Source organism: Aulostomus chinensis, chromosome 15, assembly GCF_037954235.1.
Source record: "Aulostomus chinensis isolate RoL2024-O1b breed Wild chromosome 15, RoL_Achi_v1.0, whole genome shotgun sequence".
In the NCBI taxonomy this organism is placed as follows: domain Eukaryota; kingdom Metazoa; phylum Chordata; class Actinopteri; order Syngnathiformes; family Aulostomidae; genus Aulostomus; species Aulostomus chinensis.
This window is the reverse complement of record NC_141334.1, coordinates 8,764,351-8,787,844: the sequence shown is the minus strand read 5'-3', so window position 1 is coordinate 8,787,844 and position 23,494 is coordinate 8,764,351. Positions and strand designations below refer to the sequence as shown.

The following is a 23,494-nucleotide window of genomic DNA, read 5'->3' as shown; positions in this document are numbered from 1 at the left end:
TTTCATTAATTAGATAAACTCTAGATTTGTGGTGTGTCTCAGAAATACTGCACGTTGTTCCACCTATTATCTGTATTCATATGATGTGACTAATGAACAGCATGTGTGATTGCCTATGCAAGCATGTACTCACTAGTCAGTCACTTGTTTCTGCCCCCCTTGTCTTTGACTGTTTGGTTTATTTAACTCAAAGCAATGGCCTAAGTCCTCTTAAGGTACCGAGGCGGATATGAGAAAGTGGTACACAGAGTCTGGCCTATATCCTTCTGTTGATATTTGTTTTGGAGGAGAGTGTATACTGGGTGTGTTCTTCATATATGCATCATCTTGGTTTCAGTACTGTATATGTCTTCTATCGGCGTGGGTAATCTGCACCAGCCAAAATGCTGGTAAAATTTGGATCTTTCATGAGCCCATGTGATAGACATTCAGCCACAGTCTTTGGCTGATGAGATTGTAAAAGTTGTTATTGAATTTTAGAAATCACTGCAGAAAGTAGATAAGAAAGTCCCCTGCCTGCTTGGCCTTTGGTCATGTGGATCACTGACGTAAGTCTGTTTTTCTGAACATCTGACCCCTGTGGAGTTCATGGTGTGTCATAGTATGTCACGGGCTTCTTCTCCTAGCTGGTTTTTACACTTGGAAGTTTTCTCCCCAAATGTTGGCTGCAGTATGTAGCGAGGGTGTGTCATGGGTGATTGGTGAACAAGTACATACGAGCTTGGGCATAGTTGCATCTGTTATAAAGACAAAATTAGTGGTAAAAGTGTCTCTTCAGAGAGATTGCATGCAGTTGGGCAGACTTGTTGGGTAATTCTTGTGTAAGGCCCGTCGATAATCAGTCAGGCTGAGGGCAGAGCTGATCACGCACTGTTGATGTCAAGAAGCTTTTTCTAACTTTTTGGGAAGTTAAGGTGAACTTGACATACATCTTTTGATTCTGTATGACTGTGTCATGATTTTCCTTTTGACCGCTTACAGCTTCTTCTTCTTTTAAACCAACAGGCTTCTATTCAATGTCATGCTCCTCTTGTTTAAGGTTAATGTGTTACGTTAAACCTGGCAATGTCAGCCCACTCTCTGTTTTTCTTGACTGATGTGATTATACAACAGAATTAATGAAAATATATTTTTTAAGGGTAAATTGTTACACTGACCCATGCTATTTACATGACCCTAGTCTTTGTTTCTTGTTTTTGAACTGGAAAAAAATATTCAAAGTTAAAGATTCAAAGTACTTTTATTGCCATTGTTGTAAGAAACTATGAGATGTCAGAGCTTCTTCAGAATCCACATAATAAAATGGAAACCTTACTTATCTCATAACCTATGCAAGTTTCTCAATTAAGAGGAAAGATTCAGGAGATGATGATCGATACATTTTATTATATTATTATACCTGTGTTGCTGCTGAGGTTTTTAAGTTTTAAATGGTTGAAAATCAGTTCATCATCTTGTCAGGCTCAATCTATTCAAAGTAGAATTTTTCCAAACTTAAATCTTGAACCTAAAACACAAACACAGTCCAGTGGTCCAGCAGGCCCTCCTTCTCCCTATCCCTGTGCTAAATGTTTTTAGCTTGTGTTAAAGGGCTCTTTGTCTGTGTTATACAATCTCATAGGCGGTTTTCCTCCACGGGAACTTGCAGGGCATTTTAGGCCAGCCTGCATCTTTGTCTGAGTGCAGAAACACAGCCCCTGTAGAATCTCTTTCAGGGCTGTTTTTTTTTGGGGGGGGGGGGGGGGTAGATAAGTACCTACTCCAAGGTGGGTACTTCTGACTGGCCCAGAAAAACCTTGTGGTTGAGCTCAATACTGATAGATCCCACTAGACATGAAGAAGGGGAACTGATGATTGCTGCATTATACTTATGTTCCATTTTTTGCTTCCTCTGTGTGTTCTGTGTTGTTGTTGTTGTTATTTTGGTGTAGCAAATTTATGGCTTGAACTTGTGAGTCTGCACTGAATTGGGACCTTGAACAGGAACTGCAGATTTAGGGCAATTCCTGTAAATGTTTATGCAACTGGCAAGGGCATTTTTGGCTACCATCACTAAGGGGGGTTAAGAGAGCACCCAAACCCCCCCCCCCCCCCCACCCCCCGAACCAGCACAAACTACACCTGTGATCAAAAGGCTCGTTTGATGGATTTGATGCAGAAAACTGTGATATCAGTCGTGACCAGACCAAAAAAAAAAAACCCCATCATGACTTAACATTTTAGTCATCTTGTTCATATCAGCTTGCAGCCAGAAGAGTTGTCAGCTGTGTGAAGTGTGACATCTGATGCAAAAAAGGAGGAACAGGACACTTTTTTAAAAGGAGTTTCTGCTTTTAAGTTAGCACATGGTGGCGGTGGGGACTGGGAAAAATGGGGAAGAGATACAGGAAGGAATGAGGCACTCAACTGACTTGTATTTAGAGGACGCATGAAATTTCATAATTAGTACCAATAAGAAGGAAAAACATCTCTTACTGTTCGGAGTGCTTGGATTCTGATGATTTTGAACAAAGAAGAAGTTTGTTTACATGTTGCTGGATAGTGTATTTTGTTTAACTGAGGCGGAGTCAAGACAGAAAGAAGCCTTATCATCACAGCACTGGGGGGGGGGGGGGGGGGGGTGTGTCTGTGTTTGTGTATGGGCTCATGTTTTAGATGTGCGCACATTGTGTATACACACTTTTATGGGTGTGTTCTCACATGCTCATGACATGAGAGCATACAAATAAAACTACTTGAAGAATAGTTGGTATGCCAAAGATGTCCCTGTTGCACATGACAAAGCTGTTGCCCAAGAACTGGCTCCTGTTTTGGTTCTATTGCTTGTTTACCCCCGTCTGTTGGAGTACAGTTAATGCCACAGAACACAGAAAGTAACACAGAAATCAACCAAGGGATTTGTTGAGGCAGCAGAAATCAGATTTGAATCTTAAAGATCTGTATCCAAATAAGGACTCTCTCTCTCATAGCTAGATTTCTTTTCAAGTCCTTGTCAAACCTTCACAAACCTGGACAATGAGGTATTTTTCTGGTTGTAATGGCATGGCAGAGTTGATAAGTAAAATATTTTTCTTGAAGATTATTGAATGTGTTACTTCCACCAAGGAGGTGGTTGTGATTTCACCTGCATCTGCCTGCCAGATGGATTACACACACAGTATGGGGCCAATTTTCATGAAGCTTGGTGGAGGGATGAAGCATGGCTCAAGGAGGAGCCTATTGCACTCTGAGGCAGATCTCCTGGGGGTCTGCTTCTAATTTGATCTGTTTGTCACTCCTGCTGTTTAGTGAAATAATTAAGAGGCCACGCAGCATTTGTATTCTCACAATACAGTACGTTGCTTTTCAAAGCATGGCAGAATGAGATGCATATTGATGCAAATGAATTTATCTGTTCATTTGATCCTTGTCGGGTGATACTCTGTTCAATGTGGTTTAGGTTACTGTGGTCATGACTGTTGAGTTTGGGTTAATTGAGCGAGTCTTATATACAGATGTAGATGACTTAATTGCTTCAAATGCTCCGGCGGAGCTGCTTCATGCCCAAAACTAAACACTGTTGGTTTCCATGCATTTTGAACCTTTTTTGTAAATTCTTCTTGCTTTAAAGTCTGTTAAGTAAATGGCTTGTCCTTCCTTGTCTCCTCTCTTTAGGAACGTACAAGGTCATTTGACAGCTTCAACATGAACACTCTGGAGAGCTCCCTGATCGACATCATGAGGGCTGAGCAGGACAACCTGAAAGGTGAAGACGTCAGCCGTCAATCATGCAAACATTAAGTAACAATACTGACATTTTTATACTGTATCGAGACATGTAGTGCACAGAGTTTCAATGACACAACAGTATTTGACAATATGTACATGATGATAAGATTATTATGATTGTCATGCATGCATGAACTGTTCAGTATAAACAGGAGCATGACTCGTGCATATCCCTCATTTGCTGTGTGCACATTAAGGATTTGACTTAAAAACATTCTTTTTCCAGGACTCATGATTGTCTTGGACTGTTGATATCATATGTATCAATTAAACTCACAGACTTTATTTTGGACCACGGAGGACCACCCTTTCCAACTTGATCTGGACAGCCCAGTCAACACTAATAAGAGAGGTCAACCTGTGTAGAAGTCGTCTCTGAATGTTCCTCTGTCATTGTGCCTGATTGTGGTGAAATTTGGATGACCTCTCTTTCTCATGCATTCTAAAAAAAGAGACACTTGGAGACTAGAGGGTGGTGGAGGGTGAAAGTTTATATATAAGAGTGGGCTTGTGAATGCGATGGAAGAACTCACTGAACTGAGCTGAGGTTGTAGTTAAAAAAATGACGCCTGGCCAATTTGTGGTAGACACAAGTGCATGTTGCTTTAACCTCTGCAATATGGAGATTGATGTTATGTGTGTTTGGTTAACTGCTATTTTTGGGAGGCTCGTTGCAGATTTGCTTGTTTTCACATTATAATCTACATATAACAAAGAAGGAGCTGACACTTTCTTAGCTGAAGAATTCTCCATTTGAAATGGGCTAAGATTAGATTCTGTCATACTTTGACGAATCTCTGTTAATCAATAACCGATGTCAGCGATTGGCTCAATATTGTGCAACATTGGTCACTGGTAACCCAGAAATAGGCTATTGAATGTAGCGAGCAGCAGGTGGTGTTTCTTGTTTTAAAAGGCAAAACTGGTTTACTGGATCTGTTTCTCAGGGGTTTGTTCAAGAAAAAAACAGAATCTTTCCATTTTGAACTCTCCAAAATAAATCTGTAAATGAAAATCAAACTTCACCACTTTTTGTCCAAAAATAACAATGGCGGTGCAAAGTTTTACCTGTTTCATATCAAGTGCGTGCATTCTTTTTGTTCATGTTTACAGCCATGTACAACGTATGCATACACCTACCAGTTTCACTACCAGAATACCACGATGAGTAAAAACTCTAGACACTTCACACCTCGTATTTATTCCAGCCTTACACCCACTGAGCTCAGCCACATCCAGCTGTGATCTAATGTTCTGCTGTCAAACCTTAGTAAATCCTCCCTTAATATTAAGAGAAGAGGACTGCAAGGCTACCTCATTATCCACGTTTTGGTGTCTTAGCTCCAGCCACGCTGGCACAGATTCCTGCGACTATTAGATCCAAGAGCTTGGCACCAGAAGACAAAACACTTTATCTTCTAAATACAAAACAAGCATCTGCTTCATTAGGAATCAAACCATGTAGGGTTTTGAAATTAAAGTGCATTTTCTTTAGAGGAAGTCATTTTGATTCGATCTTCCTATAATTGTTGTGTGAATGGATTCTCTGTCAATTTGTGTCACAGCTCTTTTTTTTGTCTATTTTGAAGAAAAATAACCTTTTTTTTTAGCTGCATTGATCTGTGATATGGCATGTTAATCTCACTATGTTATTGTGGTTAATGTTGACACTCATGTGTCTTCTTCTTTCTTCAGGCATCCTCTTCTTAAATTTGTTCCTATACAGTACCTTAGTTATTGACTGCTATCACATGATGTATCACACCATATCTTTTTTTTTGGTCTTGTAGCCTTTGGCCTGCACAATATTGCACAATTTGTTTCTTGTTGTCATAGTCCAGGATTTTACAGTGCTGTGCCAAGTGGTAGCAATGAATTAAGTGAATCCTTCCCTTTTCCATCCCTCACAGCAGAGTAGGACGAAAAACGCAGTTACAACACATTTTGCATTGGGCATGGATACCATCCACGCTGTCCATCCGTCTCTCTCTCTCTCTCTCTCTCTCCTCTCTCCCCTACTCTCTCTCCCCTATTCTCTCTCTCTCTCTCCCCTTCTCTCTCTCTCTCTCTCTCTCTCTCTCTCTCTCTCCTACTCTGTCTCTCACACACACACACACCCACAAAGATAATCAACACAGACAATATGCATACACAAGTGCAGAGCACAAATTTCTCATTCCAACAAACATATTGAACAAAGTGAGAGCAATAAAGCAGGGGCACGGCTGAAACAAAATGTCCACAGTTGAATTGGCTTTGAAATGCTTCCAGCATTGTCTTGACTGACAGAATGGATCTCTCTGTTCAGCCACCACACGCACACACCGCCATGTTGTGCATGCATGTGCTTCGACTGTGACTGTACTGTACATGTACGACCAGGGCCATGCAAATAAGGTTCACTGAACGGGCACACGCTACCCTGTAGACACTCTGGGATGTTGTGTGCTTACTTGCTAGCTCAAACACAACACTCATACACTATTTAACAACTCTTAAAATCTAATATGATGAATTAGGATCAGATGGACTTTTTTTTTTAGGTGTTGACCTATTGGCCCATAAATTACCCAGCTAAATTACAGACAGAGTTAAACTGTTGAATGATGCTGTGCAACCAAGTGGAAATTTCCTTTTCTGTGTGTCCTGTTATTGGTTGGCACCTCTTATTTTATTTTCAAAATAAACCTTTTGTCCCGTGATGTTCAAATCATGATAAAATGTTCAAATATATAGAAAGCTCTGGTTTTGATCCATTTCTTTAAGCTATGGGTGGTCTGTCTGTCCTGGTTTCTGTGGTTTACAAGTCCTAGTTCTGTTTTGTGCACTACATTGACTATGGGGCTCAGTAGGCGCGGTGTGGGGGAGGGGCCAGCAGATTTCCATGTGACCGAGGCATTGGAATGCACCAATCACAGGGCGGTCCGTGCCCATACAACAATGGTTGTACTATTTCAGCTCTTTCATCTCATTATCCCACTGCTGCAAGCGGGCCTCGAATAACTTTGAAGCTTGTTTGGCATCACAACATGTATTTGTGTGGGTGCGAGCAAGTGTGTGTGTGTGTGTGTGTGTGTGTGTGTGTGTGTGTGTGTCTGTGTGTGTCTGTGTGTGTGGGGAGGATTGTCCTGGCGAATGGTTCAGTGTAAAATGTATGATATGAGGCTCAGAGGGAGAGCAAGAGAGGCACAGACAGGGAAATGGAGGTCGATGAGAGGGAGAGCGATGGTTGGTATCCCACAGATGTAATCTCTAATGAGATTGATGTCGAAGCAACTCTGTGTGTGCTCATAGCTGTCACTGCCAAAGTCTTTTCTGCATTATCACTCTTAATGAACTCTCTCAGACTCCCAATGTTTAAGAAGATAAACTAGTTCAAACTGAAACCTTGCTCATTTATCGGGAATATGTCCTACATTACATGCAAAATTTGTTCTAATAGCACCCATCAGCAAAGTAAATGGGTGCTCTTGAGACAGCAACCGGTAGCATTATCCTGGTTATTGGAAGTGCTTAATACATAGTGGTGCTAAATGGTTTCTGATTGTTTGTCAGTGGTCAGTGTGCTCACTATTTAATGTGTCTCAAATGTGTCTAAGGTAAACACAGAAGTTTAAATTGATCCAAACTGCCATCAGGGAATGTTTTCCAGATGCCATACATTGATCACTATACTGAAGTTGATCCTGCATCTTTAGTTCAGAACAGAATGAGTCTGCATAGGTGCTGGTCTGTTTGTTCGGTCTTACTCCATTCACAGAGACATCAGCAAAGGCACCGGGGGAAATAAAATATATGTGTTGTGACATTCAGTGATTTTTAGGACCTTTCGTATTAAATATGACTGTTCTGTCTCCCTGTGCAGGTCGTCTGGGGTTCCCCCATCCCGGTGGGGACAACCCTCTGCCCCTCAATGGTATGTATCTTAACTACTAACATTAAATAGCTAGGTCAAAACTCAGTGTGTACCTGTACCTGTTTTAGTATTAGAAGCTAAAGTTTGTCCCAGGGATTGTCAGTGTGTTTGTAACATTTACAGTTTTCATTTTAATATTATTTTATTCATTGGAGTACTAAATGACAGCCTGCAACACGCCACCATCACAAGTGTGGAAAAAGGCTACAAACCAACAGCCACCTGGCTTTCGCGCAAACACACAAATTAGCGGCAATTTTCCTTTGCTGTCAATTTGGAGCTACGGCGTTTATCTGCTGGGAAGGAGAAGAGCTTTGACACCAATTTTCACTGATTCATCTTGAGAGGGCAGCAGCATCCAATTTGAAACTCCTACACTCAACTGCTGTACCAATGGCACACCTTGATCACGCAGATATTCTGCAGCAGAGCAGTTTCTACTGCTGGATTACTGATTCAGCCACAAAGAGAAGTGGAACCCCGGGAACTGTTTTGAAAAAGTAATCTGCTAACGTAAATGAATTTCTCATTTAAAACACCCTCTGATAGAATGTCAAGGTGTCATTTACTTCATAAAATATTACTTTTTAAAGTAATTTCCTTCCATCAGAACTGAAATGTCCTGTAACTCTGAAAATATGCACCAAACTGGCTGTTTAAATGGAAGAAAAATTGAATAGCAAAATAGCAAAGAAATGTTCTTAGTTCTACCTCTGTAAATTCATGAAAGTTTTTTCGCAGTTAAACACACTTATATAAAGTATCAGTTGCTCAATTTAGCTTTTGCGTTCTAAAGTTGTTTAATCCCTTAGTAGGTGACATTAAGTAAATCAGGAATAGTTGCGGTTGTGTGAGGTAACCTTTGAAGCTCACTGGGTACTTTGTAGCCTACTGTAAGTGAATCATCCAAATACTTCATCATCTCTGTGCTCCTCTGCTTTGTTCATATTCAAAATGCATAATAAAATGCCAAACTTAATTGTTCTTTCCAGGAAAAGCAGTTTTCACCAACACAATGACCTTTCACCTAGTTTGTCATCTCTGTCAGGCTCCTCCCTTTCATTTGACTGTTGGTGCTGCTTCCTTTCTCAAAATACATAGATGGATGAAGAAGGGAATGAAAGAGAAGGGGGAGTAGTGTGTTTTGACACCAGGAAATGAGCGTGAGGGTAGGTGATGGATTAAACAAGAAAATGGCTTAAAATGGGACTCGATGTGTGTCAGTTTAGCTCCTTGCGCCAAAACATGGTTGCCCTGTAATTAATGTCTCTTTCTCTGAGTTACATACAGGGTTTTATGTTTCAGATTTCAAATTTAGATGTTTTTAATGAGAGTTTCCTCCATTTGATAAATACAGTAGAGACGCAGACAAAATAAGGAGAAAAAGTGGGTGAAACTCAGACATGACAATTTTGTGGTATGTGTCCGAGACTGCTGATGCCTCTGATCTCAGTGGCCTTGATTCAACATGTAGGCTCCTTTGTGCTTCTTGCTTTGATTGAATGTCTTAAGGATGATGAAGACGGTGCTTTTAATTTCTCAGAGCTGCTAATTTGACCCTTGCTAGTGTTTCCTCATATGGTCCTGCTGCTCTGAAGACAAGAATTCCTTTGAACTGTATATAAATAGCAATGCCTCTCTCCAGTCAGTGAAGAAAAAAAAAAAAATCCAGCAAATTCTTTTGACATGCAGCACTTTAATAATCTGCTCCCTCTCTCTTTGCCTGTCCACACTCTCCCTTTACCATCGCGTAATTGTGTTGTTGTAGCTTTTGCTCTGCAGTCTCGGGTTAGGATGTAAAACAGGCGATGGCAGTATTTTCGTCACAAGATCAGTGTGTCACATGGGTAGATCACATGGGCAGGACCTGTCAGCGAGCCCTGAGACAGATGGTGCCAGCGGATAGGCAGGATTCAGAGGTTGCACACATCTCTCTTGCTCACTCTCATTTTCTCTCACCCCCACGTTGCTTTTTTATCAGCTTGTTTCTCTATCTTATCCAGTCTTTTTTTTCCCCCTCTCACACACATACAATCTTTTTATAGCTGTTTCAATCTGTTTTCTTCTCTCTCTCTCTCTCTCTCTCTCTCTCTCTCTCTCTCTCTCACTTTCTCACTCTCTCTAGCTCTCTGTGACCTTCCCCAGAGTTAATGTCCATCTGGGTTGGAGTCCACTGAGCTGGGGAGTTGGGGATTATTGCTTGTGTATTCTGGCCACTTGTTCATGCAGTCTGTGTTCATAGAGTTTTAGATGGTTCACTGCTTCAATCTCCTCAGTGTCTATATTTGAAGTCATTTCATTTCAGCTCTCTGTGTTTCTAGTGAGATAAGTGCATAAAAAAATGTACATTTAGAATATTCGGTCTCCTGGATGGAATAGTTTTAAAAGCCAGTGCTTTCAAAAAGTGACTGGTTAACGCTACATTTTCCCTCAATGTGTATACTGCGGTTGCTATGGTCACACAACAAGCTCACAGTGGCTACGTGGCTAAGTGACTACATAAGCAGAAAACCTGTGGACATGGACATGTAAGTGTGGCAGTTGCCCTCTCTGCCTTTGGTGCCACCACTGGCTTCCTTCATCGGCTGCTGTCGTGTTTACGTGAGTATAGTCGAGGCAACCTGAGCGTATCCTGTCATTCCTGGCTGTGTATGAATTTACCAAAGCCATGCTGATGTAGTGGAGGCATTTCAGCTCTTGTCCATTCCTGCTATCGTTCAATTTTAACATGGATGTTCAGTATGTCAGTGCTGACTGACCTTGTGTTTGCGACTGCGCCAAATAGTACCCCACCCCCTGACTAAAGGTCAGTACATGGTTTCTGTGTCAGTGGGGGTCCACATCGGTCAAGGTGATGCAATGTCGTCATCCTCCCTTGTCTGCTACAGTCACAGTGGATCCTTGAGACATTCAAAAGGACTGAACACAAGGACAGCACCTTTTTGTTCCGCTAAGAAAAATGAGCTTCTCGCTAAATCCGCATGGTCTGCTGTATTTACTTGGGATGCTACTGAAGATTCACTTACTGGACCGTTTCTATGCAGCTCATGGAAGTAATTATCTGGCAAGATAATGCAAACATGAATTAGCTCTCAAATACTTAATTGATCTGTCTTTCTTAATACAGTGAAACATAGAAATCAGAAAAGTGAATAAAAGATTCTTCTGTTATTTGCAAGTTATTATATAAATTATTATTATAAATTAAGTTATTTGCAACCATCAAGACTTTCCAGTGTGTTTGTGGGAGAAAAACACAGATGCCTCTTTTCTGTCTGTCCTTGAGAATCTTTCCTGATGATTGAAGCAGTTTACCTCACGTCTTTTATGATTATCAGATTTTCATTGTCACGTTTAATTTCTGACTCACATGCCTTTTTATATTTTAGATTTCCTGGCTAATGTCATCCACAGCTTGAATTTACTTTTGTTTTTACTGCGAAATGAAATGTAATAATAACATTAGAAGTGTTGCTGATGTGTGGAGCCCTCTGTTCTACTGATCCTCCTTGGACCTTTGGATTGTGTCTGTTATCTCCTTTGATTTTGAAGCAATTTGCAGCTTTATTTTGAAATGCTGCATGTAAAGCCATGTTGCAAGTGTCTGACATGAAATGTGCTTAAAGTGAGATCAAATTAAAACGCTACTTTCTGTAGTCAGTGACATAACAAGGTGGCAGTGCCATGGGCTGATTATAGCTGATCCATTGCTGATCGATGAACTAGAGGATGGGAAGGCCTGCAGGCTACAGAGCATCCTTCCATTGTCACGTACCACCTGACACTATATTGACCAGTGTATTATGCATCTTTTATAATCACCGTCTTCTTTGATTTGTCCTTATTTCACATGCAGCCAGGAATTATAGCAGGAGACGAGGTAATAATAATAAATAATAATCATGGATATAATGTGTATTCTGTCAGCATACATTCAACTGCTATCCAAATATTGTAATTTGTTTTGTGATGTTCAGCTGTGGTGTTTAAGCTAATTCGCTCTTGGCTGTTTCTTTGTTGTAAAATCGATTTATTTCAATGCTCACATCAGTTGTGATTTTCCCTTCAATTTGTGTCTTTGCAGTAAAGTGAATTGTTTGTCTGCATGATTGTGTGGGGACTTGTTATAAGCTTGTAAAGTTTAGTCTGTGACTATGTTCTCTCATTTACACACACTTTTTTATAAAGTCTGACATCGTAGGTTGTTGGTGTCACGTTTAGCTGAAAGTTAATGAGGCAAAGAGACGCACAAAGTATGCTGTGTGATTTATAGACACATGTACAGGCACATGGCCACACACACACACGCACACACGCACACACGCACACACACACACACACACACACACACACACACACACACACACACACACACACACACACAGTAAGCTGAGGCTAACTCCCTTGCATAAATCTTTATAAAGCAGCTCAGGCAGGTTGTATGGGAGCAGGAATAGGCCAGGGAGGGCTTAACCTCTACACACACTCACACACTTGTACACTTATGCACCGTCCTCTGTGATACGACTCAGACTCACTCACTGACAGAGCCAGTGTGTGTTTGAAGTTGCATGCTTGTTCATTCCTCCAGGCTTGCTTGCCTGTGTGTGAGTCATGACAACTAATTAAAGATCAAGAAATATAGATTGAAGGCAACCTTGGAGGGTGCAGAGCTCCTCCAACGCTAATGTAAAAACCAAATGCAGTTTTTCAGATTTGCCTCAAAATGTAATGGGTTCTTCCACCACATTTCGTGAAAATCGGCCTGGTAATTTTTGCCTGGTCCTGCTGATATTCCAGAAATGCAACCTCTTGACTGAGCTAATAACGCATGATGCTGTACATTTTTGTTTTGTTCAGTCCAGTTCTTTCATGTGTGACTGTGATGTCATGCTGCATGACTTGAATTAACTCACTTCTTGACGTGTCCGTGTTGTTTCTTTTAACTATAAGAAGAACTATGGACTGATTTGTAGTAAAACTTGAAGTTTGATTATGTTTCCGTCCCTTACTAACCCGCGCTGTATATTCCGTTTTAACTGCCATTTATTTTTCTCCTTCAGACAGCAGATTTTTCTTGATAATCTTTTGAACGAGAAAAACCAGCAATATTTCATTTTTTGCCAGATGGTATCAAAGTCCCACATTGCTCAAGGGAATAGATGATATATGATCTAATGTGTCACTGTGTTACATGCTCCTCACATGCCTAAATGTCAGATCAAGGAATGCTTCCTTCTACCTTTTTCTACTCAGCCACAGTCGGATGACTCAGCACTGTGAAAAATGCACGATACTTGCTCTGAAGTAAAATTAGTGCTCGTGTTGTTACAACAGCATAAGCAACCTCTACTGAACTCCCCAGGGAATAAACCTCTCCTGCTCCCCTTCTTTCCTCTCTTAGGCCACTCCTCTCTTTTCCCAATGGAGGATGGGTTCCCTGATGATGAGCGCGGCGACCAGGGTCTTGCAGGTCTGGGATCGCCACATTGCTTTCCTCACCAGAATGGAGAGCGCGTTGAACGCTACTCACGTAAGGTCTTTGTGGGAGGACTGCCTCCGGATATAGATGAAGGTACGACAATTACGTGTGAAGCATGGTACACAGCAAATGTTCAGCATTTCCTTTCATAATCTTGTGGCTGCAAGTCATTTTGTATTTTGTCTGATTTCAGATGAGATAACAGCCAGTTTCCGGCGTTTTGGACACCTTTTTGTGGATTGGCCTCATAAAGCTGAGAGCAAATCTTATTTCCCCCCCAAAGGTAAGTTTTGTTAGCCTCTCCTCTTCATATTGTGTCATATTATCTCATAATTTTGGGGTTTTGTTTTGGATGCCTCCATTTATCTGAACCTCTTCCCCAACTAATCCGTCATTACTTCTCCATCTCGGGTTTTAAACTGATGTTCTTCAGCATGAAGAAAAAGGCAGATTTGTTTCTCGCAACTGATTTTCATTTTCATTGCTACAACAGACCTTGTATCCGTTCACCAACACGATCAATCTGTGGAGTCTTGTTTTGTTTTCAGGATATCATCTGAAGCTTTTTGTAACCACGTCTGGGCTCTTTGTCTCTTTCCTTGTCAGCACATATAAAAGCTTCTAATCTGGCTGTGAATGCAGAAAGTTTGTGATCACTCATACAGTCGCAGCAGTTCCACGATGATTCTTTGTCAATATTCATCATCGCCAGCAGAATGAATAACCCCGCTGTACTTCGTTTAGGATACGCCTTCCTGCTGTTCCAGGATGAGAGCTCCGTGCAGGCTTTGATCGACGCCTGCATTGAGGAGGACGGCAAGCTATACCTCTGCGTGTCCAGCCCCACCATCAAAGACAAGCCGGTCAGTGGGAATACAAGTAAAAATCTGCTCGTGCGGCTTCTGCAAATTGTTCCATGTGTTGAATAACTGTTGAATTTGTGTCGACAGGTCCAGATCCGCCCGTGGAACCTGAACGACAGTGATTTTGTGATGGATGGATCTCAACCTCTGGACCCGAGGAAAACCATCTTTGTAGGAGGTGTCCCCCGCCCACTCCGCGCAGGTATCTGATATGTTTAGGGTGTTCTTTTTACATTTTCACCATCAGGGGAATGAGTGTTGATAATGAACACATACGAGTTGTATCTCACATGCATTTTCTCTAACCTGTATTTCCTGTTCTCATACATTTATGGAAAAGCATAAACACAAAATAAACCCCAGAGCCTGGTATTCTACCTTTGCTTTGACCCTCTTTTCAATACGATGAGTGTGTTCTATACCTTTTCTTGTGTTTAGCCATTTTCTTTCGAATGGCTGCTGTAAGCGAAATGTGTCCTTTGGTAAGATGCTGCAATGTGATCAACCTGTGTTCATAATTACCATCAGGCCTGCGGAGGGTTGCTGTGCTGCTTAAATAGCTTTGACCTGCACTGGTCCTATCAGCTGTGTAGAATATTCAATTCCAGGATACATTATTTTCCTCCTAATAGCAGTGTTGTGTGTCCTGTGTGTCAGTATTTTCTGCAGAGTGCTAATGACCAGGCTCATCATGCCCTGTAGTGCATTAAATGTTTTATGACCTGTCTAAATTTACATTTTGACATTTTTGGATGTTCCAACACACAGCACTGCATAGTAAGTACGCTGGGTTATCGACCCCCTATTTGCATATTTATTAATTTCTGTTTCAATAAAAAGTGTTGTTTTTTTTATGGCCGCTGTTTATAGGGGCCAGCTCTGATATTTGCTCCATCAAACTCTGTTGACCTTTAATCCATCTGTGTTGATGGCTTAAGCTCTCAGATCAACAGCCCTCATTAACTTGGTGTGTGTTTGTATACACAGGCGAGATGTGCACGGGTTTATGTATTAAGCTGCGTGAGTCGGCACGTAATTGCTGTATTTGCTACTTAGTTATTGTGTTCATGGATTATGCTCCTGAGTGTTTTTTCTAGATATTTTGTTGAGGTATTTTTGTTTTGTTTTTTTGTGTACAGTGGAACTGGCCATGATCATGGACCGCCTGTACGGTGGGGTCTGCTACGCTGGCATTGACACCGATCCTGAGCTGAAGTACCCCAAAGGAGCGGGGCGGGTCGCCTTTTCTAATCAGCAGAGCTACATTGCTGCTATCAGTGCTCGCTTTGTACAGCTGCAACATGGAGAAATTGATAAACGGGTCAGTGGAAGGAAAATAACTCTGACTTTTTGGTCTTCTTCTCTCTTCGTCTTCACCTTACTTCCTTTTCCCCCCCATCTCTCAAACTGTCAAACCTTCAAATCCCCGCTTCTTTGAGTTGCACAAAAGAGAGGAGGTCTTACAGGTTTTATTTTAGGAGAGAAGAAATGGTAGAAGAAAAAGGAAGTGCATTTACAGACTTTTATTCCTCATTCCATTCTGTTTTAGAAAAACTGTTAACGCCATTTTTTTTAGGAAAATTGAGAAAATGGTTGATGAATGAATGAATATAGAAATGAGTAATACTTGTCCTGACTCTAGGACCAAAATGTCTGCCACATAGTAACAACATAGTGCACTCTTCATAAAGACTGTTCAATTTAGATCAGCATAAGTATGTCGCTTCCTCCTTATTTACTATATTAACTGTTTATCCTTATTTATAAAGTGCACGTTAGCTTGGATGTACACACAGAATTTTGGCAATCAGTTACAGAAAGCGTTTTGATGTTGCCAGATGATTTGATGACGCTGCTGCAGTAACACTAAAAGCTGTTCAGACGTTTTGACCCGTCAAAGTCGAACTACAGGTTTTTCCGAACACCACAGGAGGTCACAAACAAGTAACCCACCAAGTCACAACAGTGACAGTGAGCAGACATGCACAGTGAAAACAGATGAACACAGTACAGACGTTAATATATAGTTTACTACTCTGATATGTTCTGCTGCTGTTTATTGTTTGCCATCATTTTACAATCACAGAATATACATTTGTTTGACGTGTACAAACGTAATCAATGATTCACCACCTGCTCTCTGCCGCTATGGAATTGCGACGCAGCATCGGTGGCCCGTAATTGACACTTATATTATTTGCACAACTGAAAGACAACTTGAACACATTTCTAACAGGAATTATTGAAGAGGCGACAGCCTAATGCAAAATACTAGATTAATAATACGCAGGCTCATTAGCATAATTGGTGTTTAGAATTTGAACACGGCGAGTTTTTAATGACATCCATGTGCTAATAGCACAATCCCTCAATGCTAAGCAGTGGGAGAAGTTACACAAATTTCACAATTCAATTACAATGACTGGTGTTGCACAGAATAAAACCAAAATCTGTTGGAGTATACTTTTGTAATTTTGTGCCATGGAGCTTAAAAAATGTAGCTCCTGCACTCTATTCTTCTCCTAGCAGGAGTGTTCCAAGACTCCTAATGAAGGTCCGGGGGGGTCGTGATTAATACATTGTGATACTGAGCACAAGCAGTGTGTGGAAGCTACTTTTATTATGACTCAAATTGTATTTTCCAACTCTCCAGCACACCTGCATCTCACTCAGCTGGGTGTGTGAATATCTCCCAGTGGAACGAATGCCTTACAGCAGTAAGGAGGGCACCTAAGGATGTGAATTTCTGTGTTGCGGAACTGTAAATTGTGCTTTCCAGTGTTGTATGTAGCAAAACTGAATTATAGTTATACAGAAGCGAGAATCGTACAAAGTTGTAACATTGGAATTCCCACCTCTCACCGTAGGTGGAAGTGAAGCCATACGTGTTGGACGACCAGCTATGCGATGAGTGCCAGGGAACTCGCTGCGGTGGGAAGTTTGCGCCGTTCTTCTGCGCTAACGTCACCTGTCTGCAGTACTACTGCGAGTACTGCTGGGCGGCCATCCACTCACGTGCAGGACGAGAGTTTCACAAACCCCTGGTGAAGGAGGGAGGCGATCGCCCCCGTCATATCTCCTTCCGCTGGAACTGAGTGGCCGACAGAGAGGGAGAGGCAACAGGGGAGCAGGAAGGCAGGTAGTGCAGGAGTCGCAAATCATTTTACAAATAAATGCACTTTTCTGTTGCTGGTTCCTTTTTGCTCTAATTTCAACAAACCGTTTTTGTCTTTTTTTTTCTTTTTTTTTTAAGTTAATATATATCTATATTTTGAAGATAGAAAAGAAAATCTGGAATTATATCCAAGGATGTCCAGCAAGGAAAAAAAAAAAGATGTGTAACATAATTTTATTTATGTGTTTTGATTTTTAAAATATTTTTATTAGTTCAAAAAAAAAAAAGAAAATGCATATATAGGAAAGTTTGAGGTGTGCTATGGTACTCTGCTATTCAATTGGCATGCTTTTCTTAATGTATGTGGTTTTAATTTTGATACAAGAAGCCCCTAAACGAATAGTCTGCATTTGACATTTGATTGACTTATTTCGTAGCAGAGCTATTGCTTAATATATGTGAGTCTCCAGAGAAAATTCTATTATATCATTGGCTATTTATTTCTGAGAAGAAGGATTTGGTTCTCTATTGATACAAGAGGCTCCAGAGCAAATGTGAATTGAAAAAGGTGTTGCTAAAGAAGAGTGCACTTATTTCAAGCTTAAAAGAGTGCTGATAACAGTATACGAGACCCTTAGTTGTTAACCAAAGCTGAAACTTAATTAACTGCAGAGAGGGCCCATTGTTGAACGATTCTTTTCCCTCCCAGATCAACCCCCACCCCCCTCTCTCTTTATGATTTTCAAGACCACACAAATATTTTGATGTTAATCTAAAATCACAACAAAATGTTAGCAAAACATATTTGGGTTTTGATCTCCATTTTGACATGCAAAACTAATACCTCAAACTCAGCTGCTAATGTGCCGAATACAGTTAAAAAAAAAAAAAAGAAAGAAAGAAAGAGCAAGAAAGACGATATGAACGCCTGCTGGTGTTCTTTCCTTAGAACTACAATCAAAGGGAAGTGATGCAACAGGCAGTGTGTGATGTTACTGGCACAGTTTTGTACTGACTTGCTTCATCTCCTCCTTATTTTTGTAATCAAACCTATCGTTGTGCTGGGGGCAGACGGGAGCATCGTACAGTATAGAGTGTATTATGGGAATGTATTGCATAGGGAGGCTACAGGAGAGACAGACGTACTGTTAGAAAGAGAGAAGCCCAACATCCCTCCCCCTCCTCATGTCTGCCTGCAGCCTCTGTTGCTAAGCTAGCAGCGGATCGAGGGCAGGCTGGCTAGGTCAAGAACCCACTGGTGTGCCTGCACACAGCGGGACTTGAACTCAGACCTTTCAGGACTGAGGTGAAGGTGACTCCACGAGGAAAGGCTGCTGAAGTAGCCACTTTTATTGCAGTTTTTAACGGGGCTACCACCAAATGGGAAATGCCTGTCTTTTGTTAGTTTTTTTTAAACGCATTTGTGCAATTCTCCCAAGTCTTTAATGAATAGGTTCTACTTTGCATCCAAGAGTCAGCTACTTTAATGGAAAAAGCAATGAAAGTTCATCTGATTTCCAAATAGTCAGCACACATTTGAGTCATGGAGGGATCTGCCCTTTCGGCGAACCCTCGATCTTTTCTCCTGCCAAGCTAATCCAACTCAGCATCCAGTGTTTTTGAAGCATAAATGAAGATAGTCTCTGCAGCGTGCTCTACTACTGCACACTCGTGACCCAGTTTACTCTTGATGGCTGAACTGCAGGTCCAGTAGGTTGGCTTTGTTGGGAACCAAAGATGGCTGTGCAGTAGTGGGTCATACTGCAGCTCATTTCCTGTTTAGGTTTTTATTTTTGTTCTCATTTCTTCAAGGATAATCTTCTCTCTTCTTTTTTAATGTCACTCCTACCCAGTTAAACTGTCAAGCCCTGACGGACTCCAGCAAACCAAAGATTGGCCTTGAACATAATATGTATTTATACATATATGTATGTGTACATACAGTATAATTATATACATACATATTAGACAGTGGAGTCAAAACCCATTAGAAGACCAATGGAGAAACAACAGGGCTTACAGACACACACACACACACACACACACACACACACACACACACACACACACACACACACACACACACGGCGTCACTCACACTCTCCATAGCTCAAAGTGGAGGTGTACACTCATAGGCACCAGTTCTTTTCAAAAAAACAAAAAAATCTCAAATAGGTCCGCATGTTTGGAAAAACAAAACAAAGTGCACATTCACACACAGCGAAAGTAAAACCGATCCTCACATTTATTTGACGTTTTAAGTCACTCAGTGGTATCCTACTAGCCGAGCATTTAAATATGTCAGGGAGTTAGTGCAGAAACTTGATTATACTCACTAGTGAAAAACGTATCCTCATATCGGCGTGGTGTCGTTGCACCAGTTTTGCACCCTGGACATTAGTTTTATGGGTGTGGTGGGTGAGCATTTTAGAAGTTAAAACACTTTGTGAAGAATTTGCTGTTAAATGAGATGAGAAAAAAAAGATTATTTTATACATGGCCTGCTGATTTTTGGTACAGTGTTTTCTAGCTAAATTATTTTGTCATGCACATATAAACATTTATTATGCACTACTTTTCTAAATATTTTTTCTTTTTCCAACAGTCATTTTAGGCACATTTTTCACAAATGGGGAAACTCCTTTTTGCAATACCTCAATTTTTCACATTGTGAAAGGTAGCTTTTGTACTTTTGTTACTGAGAGATCTGCATATATGGAAATGTTCATTTTAAGAAAAAAAAAGTTGAGTGATTTCAATATATATTATTTTCAATTATGCTTTTTATACATTTCAGTGCTGAGGAATCTTTACAACTAAGTGCGCACTTGTGTTGAATGCGACTTCAGATCTGCAGAGGAAAGACCAAAGTGTATCGCTCTCTTGGTCTTAGCTTTTCGTACACTAGATGTTTCCAGTCAATCTGGTCAAAAATAGCATGGCGAGAAAAAGTTGTAATTTGAAATCGATGTTAATGTCTCTAAACATGGCTATACTAGTTGGAAAATGGTAACTTCTGTCTTGGTTTCCTCTCCATAGATGGAGTATAACTTATTATGAGGAGAATGCAAAATTTGGTTCACGCTTAATGCTGAATCTCGTATCACAAGAATGGATGTTTGGTGTTTAGATATTTTAATATTTGAAAAAAAAAAAGTATATATATATTCTTGAACTTGCCAACTAGCACCTATTGTAATCCTTAGCATGCATGACAAAAAAAAAAAAGACAAGTACATAAATTAGCTATTAAAATTAATCGTTGTGGTGTGCACCAAATGTTTCTCAACTATTAAGTTGTTAAGGACACCCCAAACCCACTCACCTCACCTCACCCCTCTTCCCTCCCCATGTGTCGATCTCCTCGCTTCCCCATTCGCAGACCTCAGCAGGATGCACATGAGACATAAAGAAACCAGACAGAATCTATAATCTTTAACGGATTTGGCAGTGCAGGACTTAGAGCATCCGTATAGAACACTGTTAAAAAAGACTTGAGAACTCATCCCCGCTGTCTGTCGAGGTGATCTTATATAGACCTATCTGGAGGAAGGGGAGCTTAAAGACTTGAATGTGGTAAATGTTGCAAGTTAACTTCAAGTTGTTATGTGCAATACTTCTTTTGAACCTTTTTCCAGATAAAGACTCTTTGCAATGTAATTCTTTAATGCCATTTTTAATTGCAGACATTTAATTAAAGAAGATGTTAATATGTTTTTCACAGTCATTTTCTACTGTTATTGTAATCCTTTTCATGCTGGTGTTTGTAAAAAAGAAAAGAAATCAAACTATTTGTACTAATATAAATAATTGAAGTTATTTTTAAAACATTAAAGGTTTTGTGCTCATTTGCTTATTTTGTTTATTTTAAGCTACTGTGATTGATTGCATTGTAATTATTAGGTCAACAATGTATTTAGCTGTTTATTGGTATATTTTTAATTGGAATGTATAATTGATTTTTATAATTTTGATCAGATTTTTGTTATATTTTTGAGGTGAAGCTTTTAATATGTTAAAGTGTCTAGTTTTTACTAATTGCTATATTGTGCTCCACAATATATGGTTCACATTTTCTGAAGGAAAATAAATATTTAAATATTTGTCTGTTAATGATGTTACTTAATGGCAAGATTTCAATAGTTTTTAACTGTGTATGGGAAGGTTGTTGTATTTATTAATAGCATTTTTTACTTAAGATATCACCTTAATTTTTATTGTCATTTCACTTTATAAGTTCCTATTTTTGTATTTTCCTTTCTAATTAAGTTATGTAATACGGATATGTCCATATTTCTAGGAGTTGGTCTGTAGAAGTGCTAGTGAAACGAAAAAGAAAAATCTAATGTTATTTAATTGTTTGCGGCCAACTATTTATAACAGTATGCATAATTTTTAAATATTTGTAATGTGAAATGTTGAATGAAATAAATCTTAACTGTGATGAAAGTATGTCCCCCGGTGTGCTTATTTACGTTAGCGACATTTGAAGCTGAGCTTGAGGCTTCATATTTGGGTTTTGCATGAAGCAGCACGGGTGGCGCAAATGTCACTTCCTGTATCCACTAGGCTGCGCTAGAGAAAACACACAAGGTACTGTTATCGTATGTCAATAGAAAAACACTGCAATTTTGATGTAAATGATTGTTTATTGCATCAGGTTAACTTCCTATAACCACTAGGGGTCACTATGGCTCAAACTCAGTTAGGCGTTTACAGGCCTCTTCAAACCTGTGGAGTTCTGATGGGGAGTCCAGTCACTTTTTACACTTTTTTACGATAAAATCGGCCACCTGGTCTTCTCAGTGACTCATCGACGGCTTCCTTAAAGTGCTTCTGAAAAATTAGGTTTTGTGTAATCACGCTGATAAAGACAGAATTGATTCAGAAATGTTACCTCCTTTGAAACGTGCACGTGTCATCAGAGACTTTACTGTCATGGAGCATGTAATAAAATGAAAAATATTGAGTTGATCAACTGTAAATCTCTTTCACACTGCATGACTGCTTGATTCTGGTCAATTCCCGGTGAGATATCTGACCTTTTCCTGAGAAAATCAAATGTTTCATGTCTTTTGTGAAAGCTTCTGGAAACGGCTTCCCACTCTGATTAATCGGGAAGTGCAGAAGATTGGTGTGATCAGACCAATGGTTACTCATGTCATAATGTAAAAACGATTACTGAGTACTCATGGGAAAGGCTGCGGCTGGCGTGACCTCATCTCATAATGGTCTCTTGATGTTATTGATATTGTAGTTTTACTGTATGTTGCATTTAAAAGCAGGCATTTCCTCTAATTTGTCCTCCATCAGGATCTGTGACGCACCTCTGGCTGCATGCTTTGGGTTGACATGACCTTGCCAGTGATTTGCTAATTTGCAAATGTACTTTCTTTGCTGCGATACCGGGTTGTTCCAGACATTGAGATTTTTTACAAAGATTTCTTTTTTGTGTGTTAAACACCTTCATCATCCCCCTCAGCTTCTCGTATTCATCCGTAGGAGTGTGTAGGCTACTGAACTCACCTCTAGCTGCTCTCCTCTGAGCCTTGCCAAGACACCTACTCATGATAACTTAATTCGAGGCTTGTGCGCAAACGACCCATTCGCTCACATCATTAGAAATACTAGACAGGCTGTCTGGCTGTTAAAGCAGCTCAGTAACACCACCAGCTGGCTGCATCTATCCAGTGTGAGAAAGTCTGATCATCCGTCACTCTAATGTTGCTGGCTAAGATGTTTCACGCGTGAGCTCTCATTTTCTTGCAAAACTGATTTGTGCAAGTAAGATGCTCCGGCTGTGTGATGCAGCTTTGAGTAATAACACAGCCCACCATCCCAGCTCGGAGTAGCCATTAAACAGCAGTTAATAGTTGTATTCATCATGACTGCGGGTGATAGACGAACACAGAATACAGCTCTCACTTCGGCGTAAGAGCACAACTGCTTCGACAAATAACCACAGGAGAGCGTGAAGGGCTGCACAATGAATCTAAATACCAGCTAAATCATAGTAAAGAGTGATCACCAAATCGCAAGAGCTGCAGTTCTTTCAGATGGAGGTAAAATGTGTGACACCATATAATTATAAAGAACTGAAAGATGAGACTTTCTCCAGGGACATGCTTCCGAGCAACATTTTTTATTTTAAAACAGGGGTCATCATCAAAAGCATGTTTCTCTTTTCAGATTAAGCTGCCGACTGCCAATTGAGGGCCCCGAAGGTAAAACAGTCCCGGAAAATCCAACACTCGCTGCATGAGAGGCATCAAGATTACATGTAAAAGTAGCATGAAGCAACATGAAAAAAAAGAACCCATTTAAAATTCGAATAAATTGTGCTAAAAATA

The 23,494-nt window shown here is 40.3% G+C and overlaps 1 protein-coding gene across 3 annotated transcripts in view; it reads left to right on the top strand.

The window, feature by feature from the left end:
- The window catches only part of cpeb4b (cytoplasmic polyadenylation element binding protein 4b), a 30,084-nt gene extending 9,182 nt beyond the window's left edge, over positions 1-20,902 (top strand). The window contains exons 3-11 of one of the 3 annotated variants that reach the window (XM_086225684.1): positions 3,655-3,745; positions 7,634-7,684; positions 11,541-11,564; positions 13,089-13,259; positions 13,360-13,449; positions 13,911-14,029; positions 14,117-14,231; positions 15,169-15,350; positions 16,897-20,902. In XM_086225684.1, coding sequence (XP_086081810.1) covers positions 3,655-3,745; positions 7,634-7,684; positions 11,541-11,564; positions 13,089-13,259; positions 13,360-13,449; positions 13,911-14,029; positions 14,117-14,231; positions 15,169-15,350; positions 16,897-17,124 — 1,071 coding nt within the window. In that variant the 3' untranslated portion in view covers positions 17,125-20,902. The remainder of the gene's footprint in view (positions 1-3,654; positions 3,746-7,633; positions 7,685-11,540; positions 11,565-13,088; positions 13,260-13,359; positions 13,450-13,910; positions 14,030-14,116; positions 14,232-15,168; positions 15,351-16,896) is intronic. The other 2 variants (XM_086225685.1, XM_086225686.1) reach the window with 2 other exon arrangements.
- Positions 20,903-23,494: the final 2,592 nt, after the last annotated feature.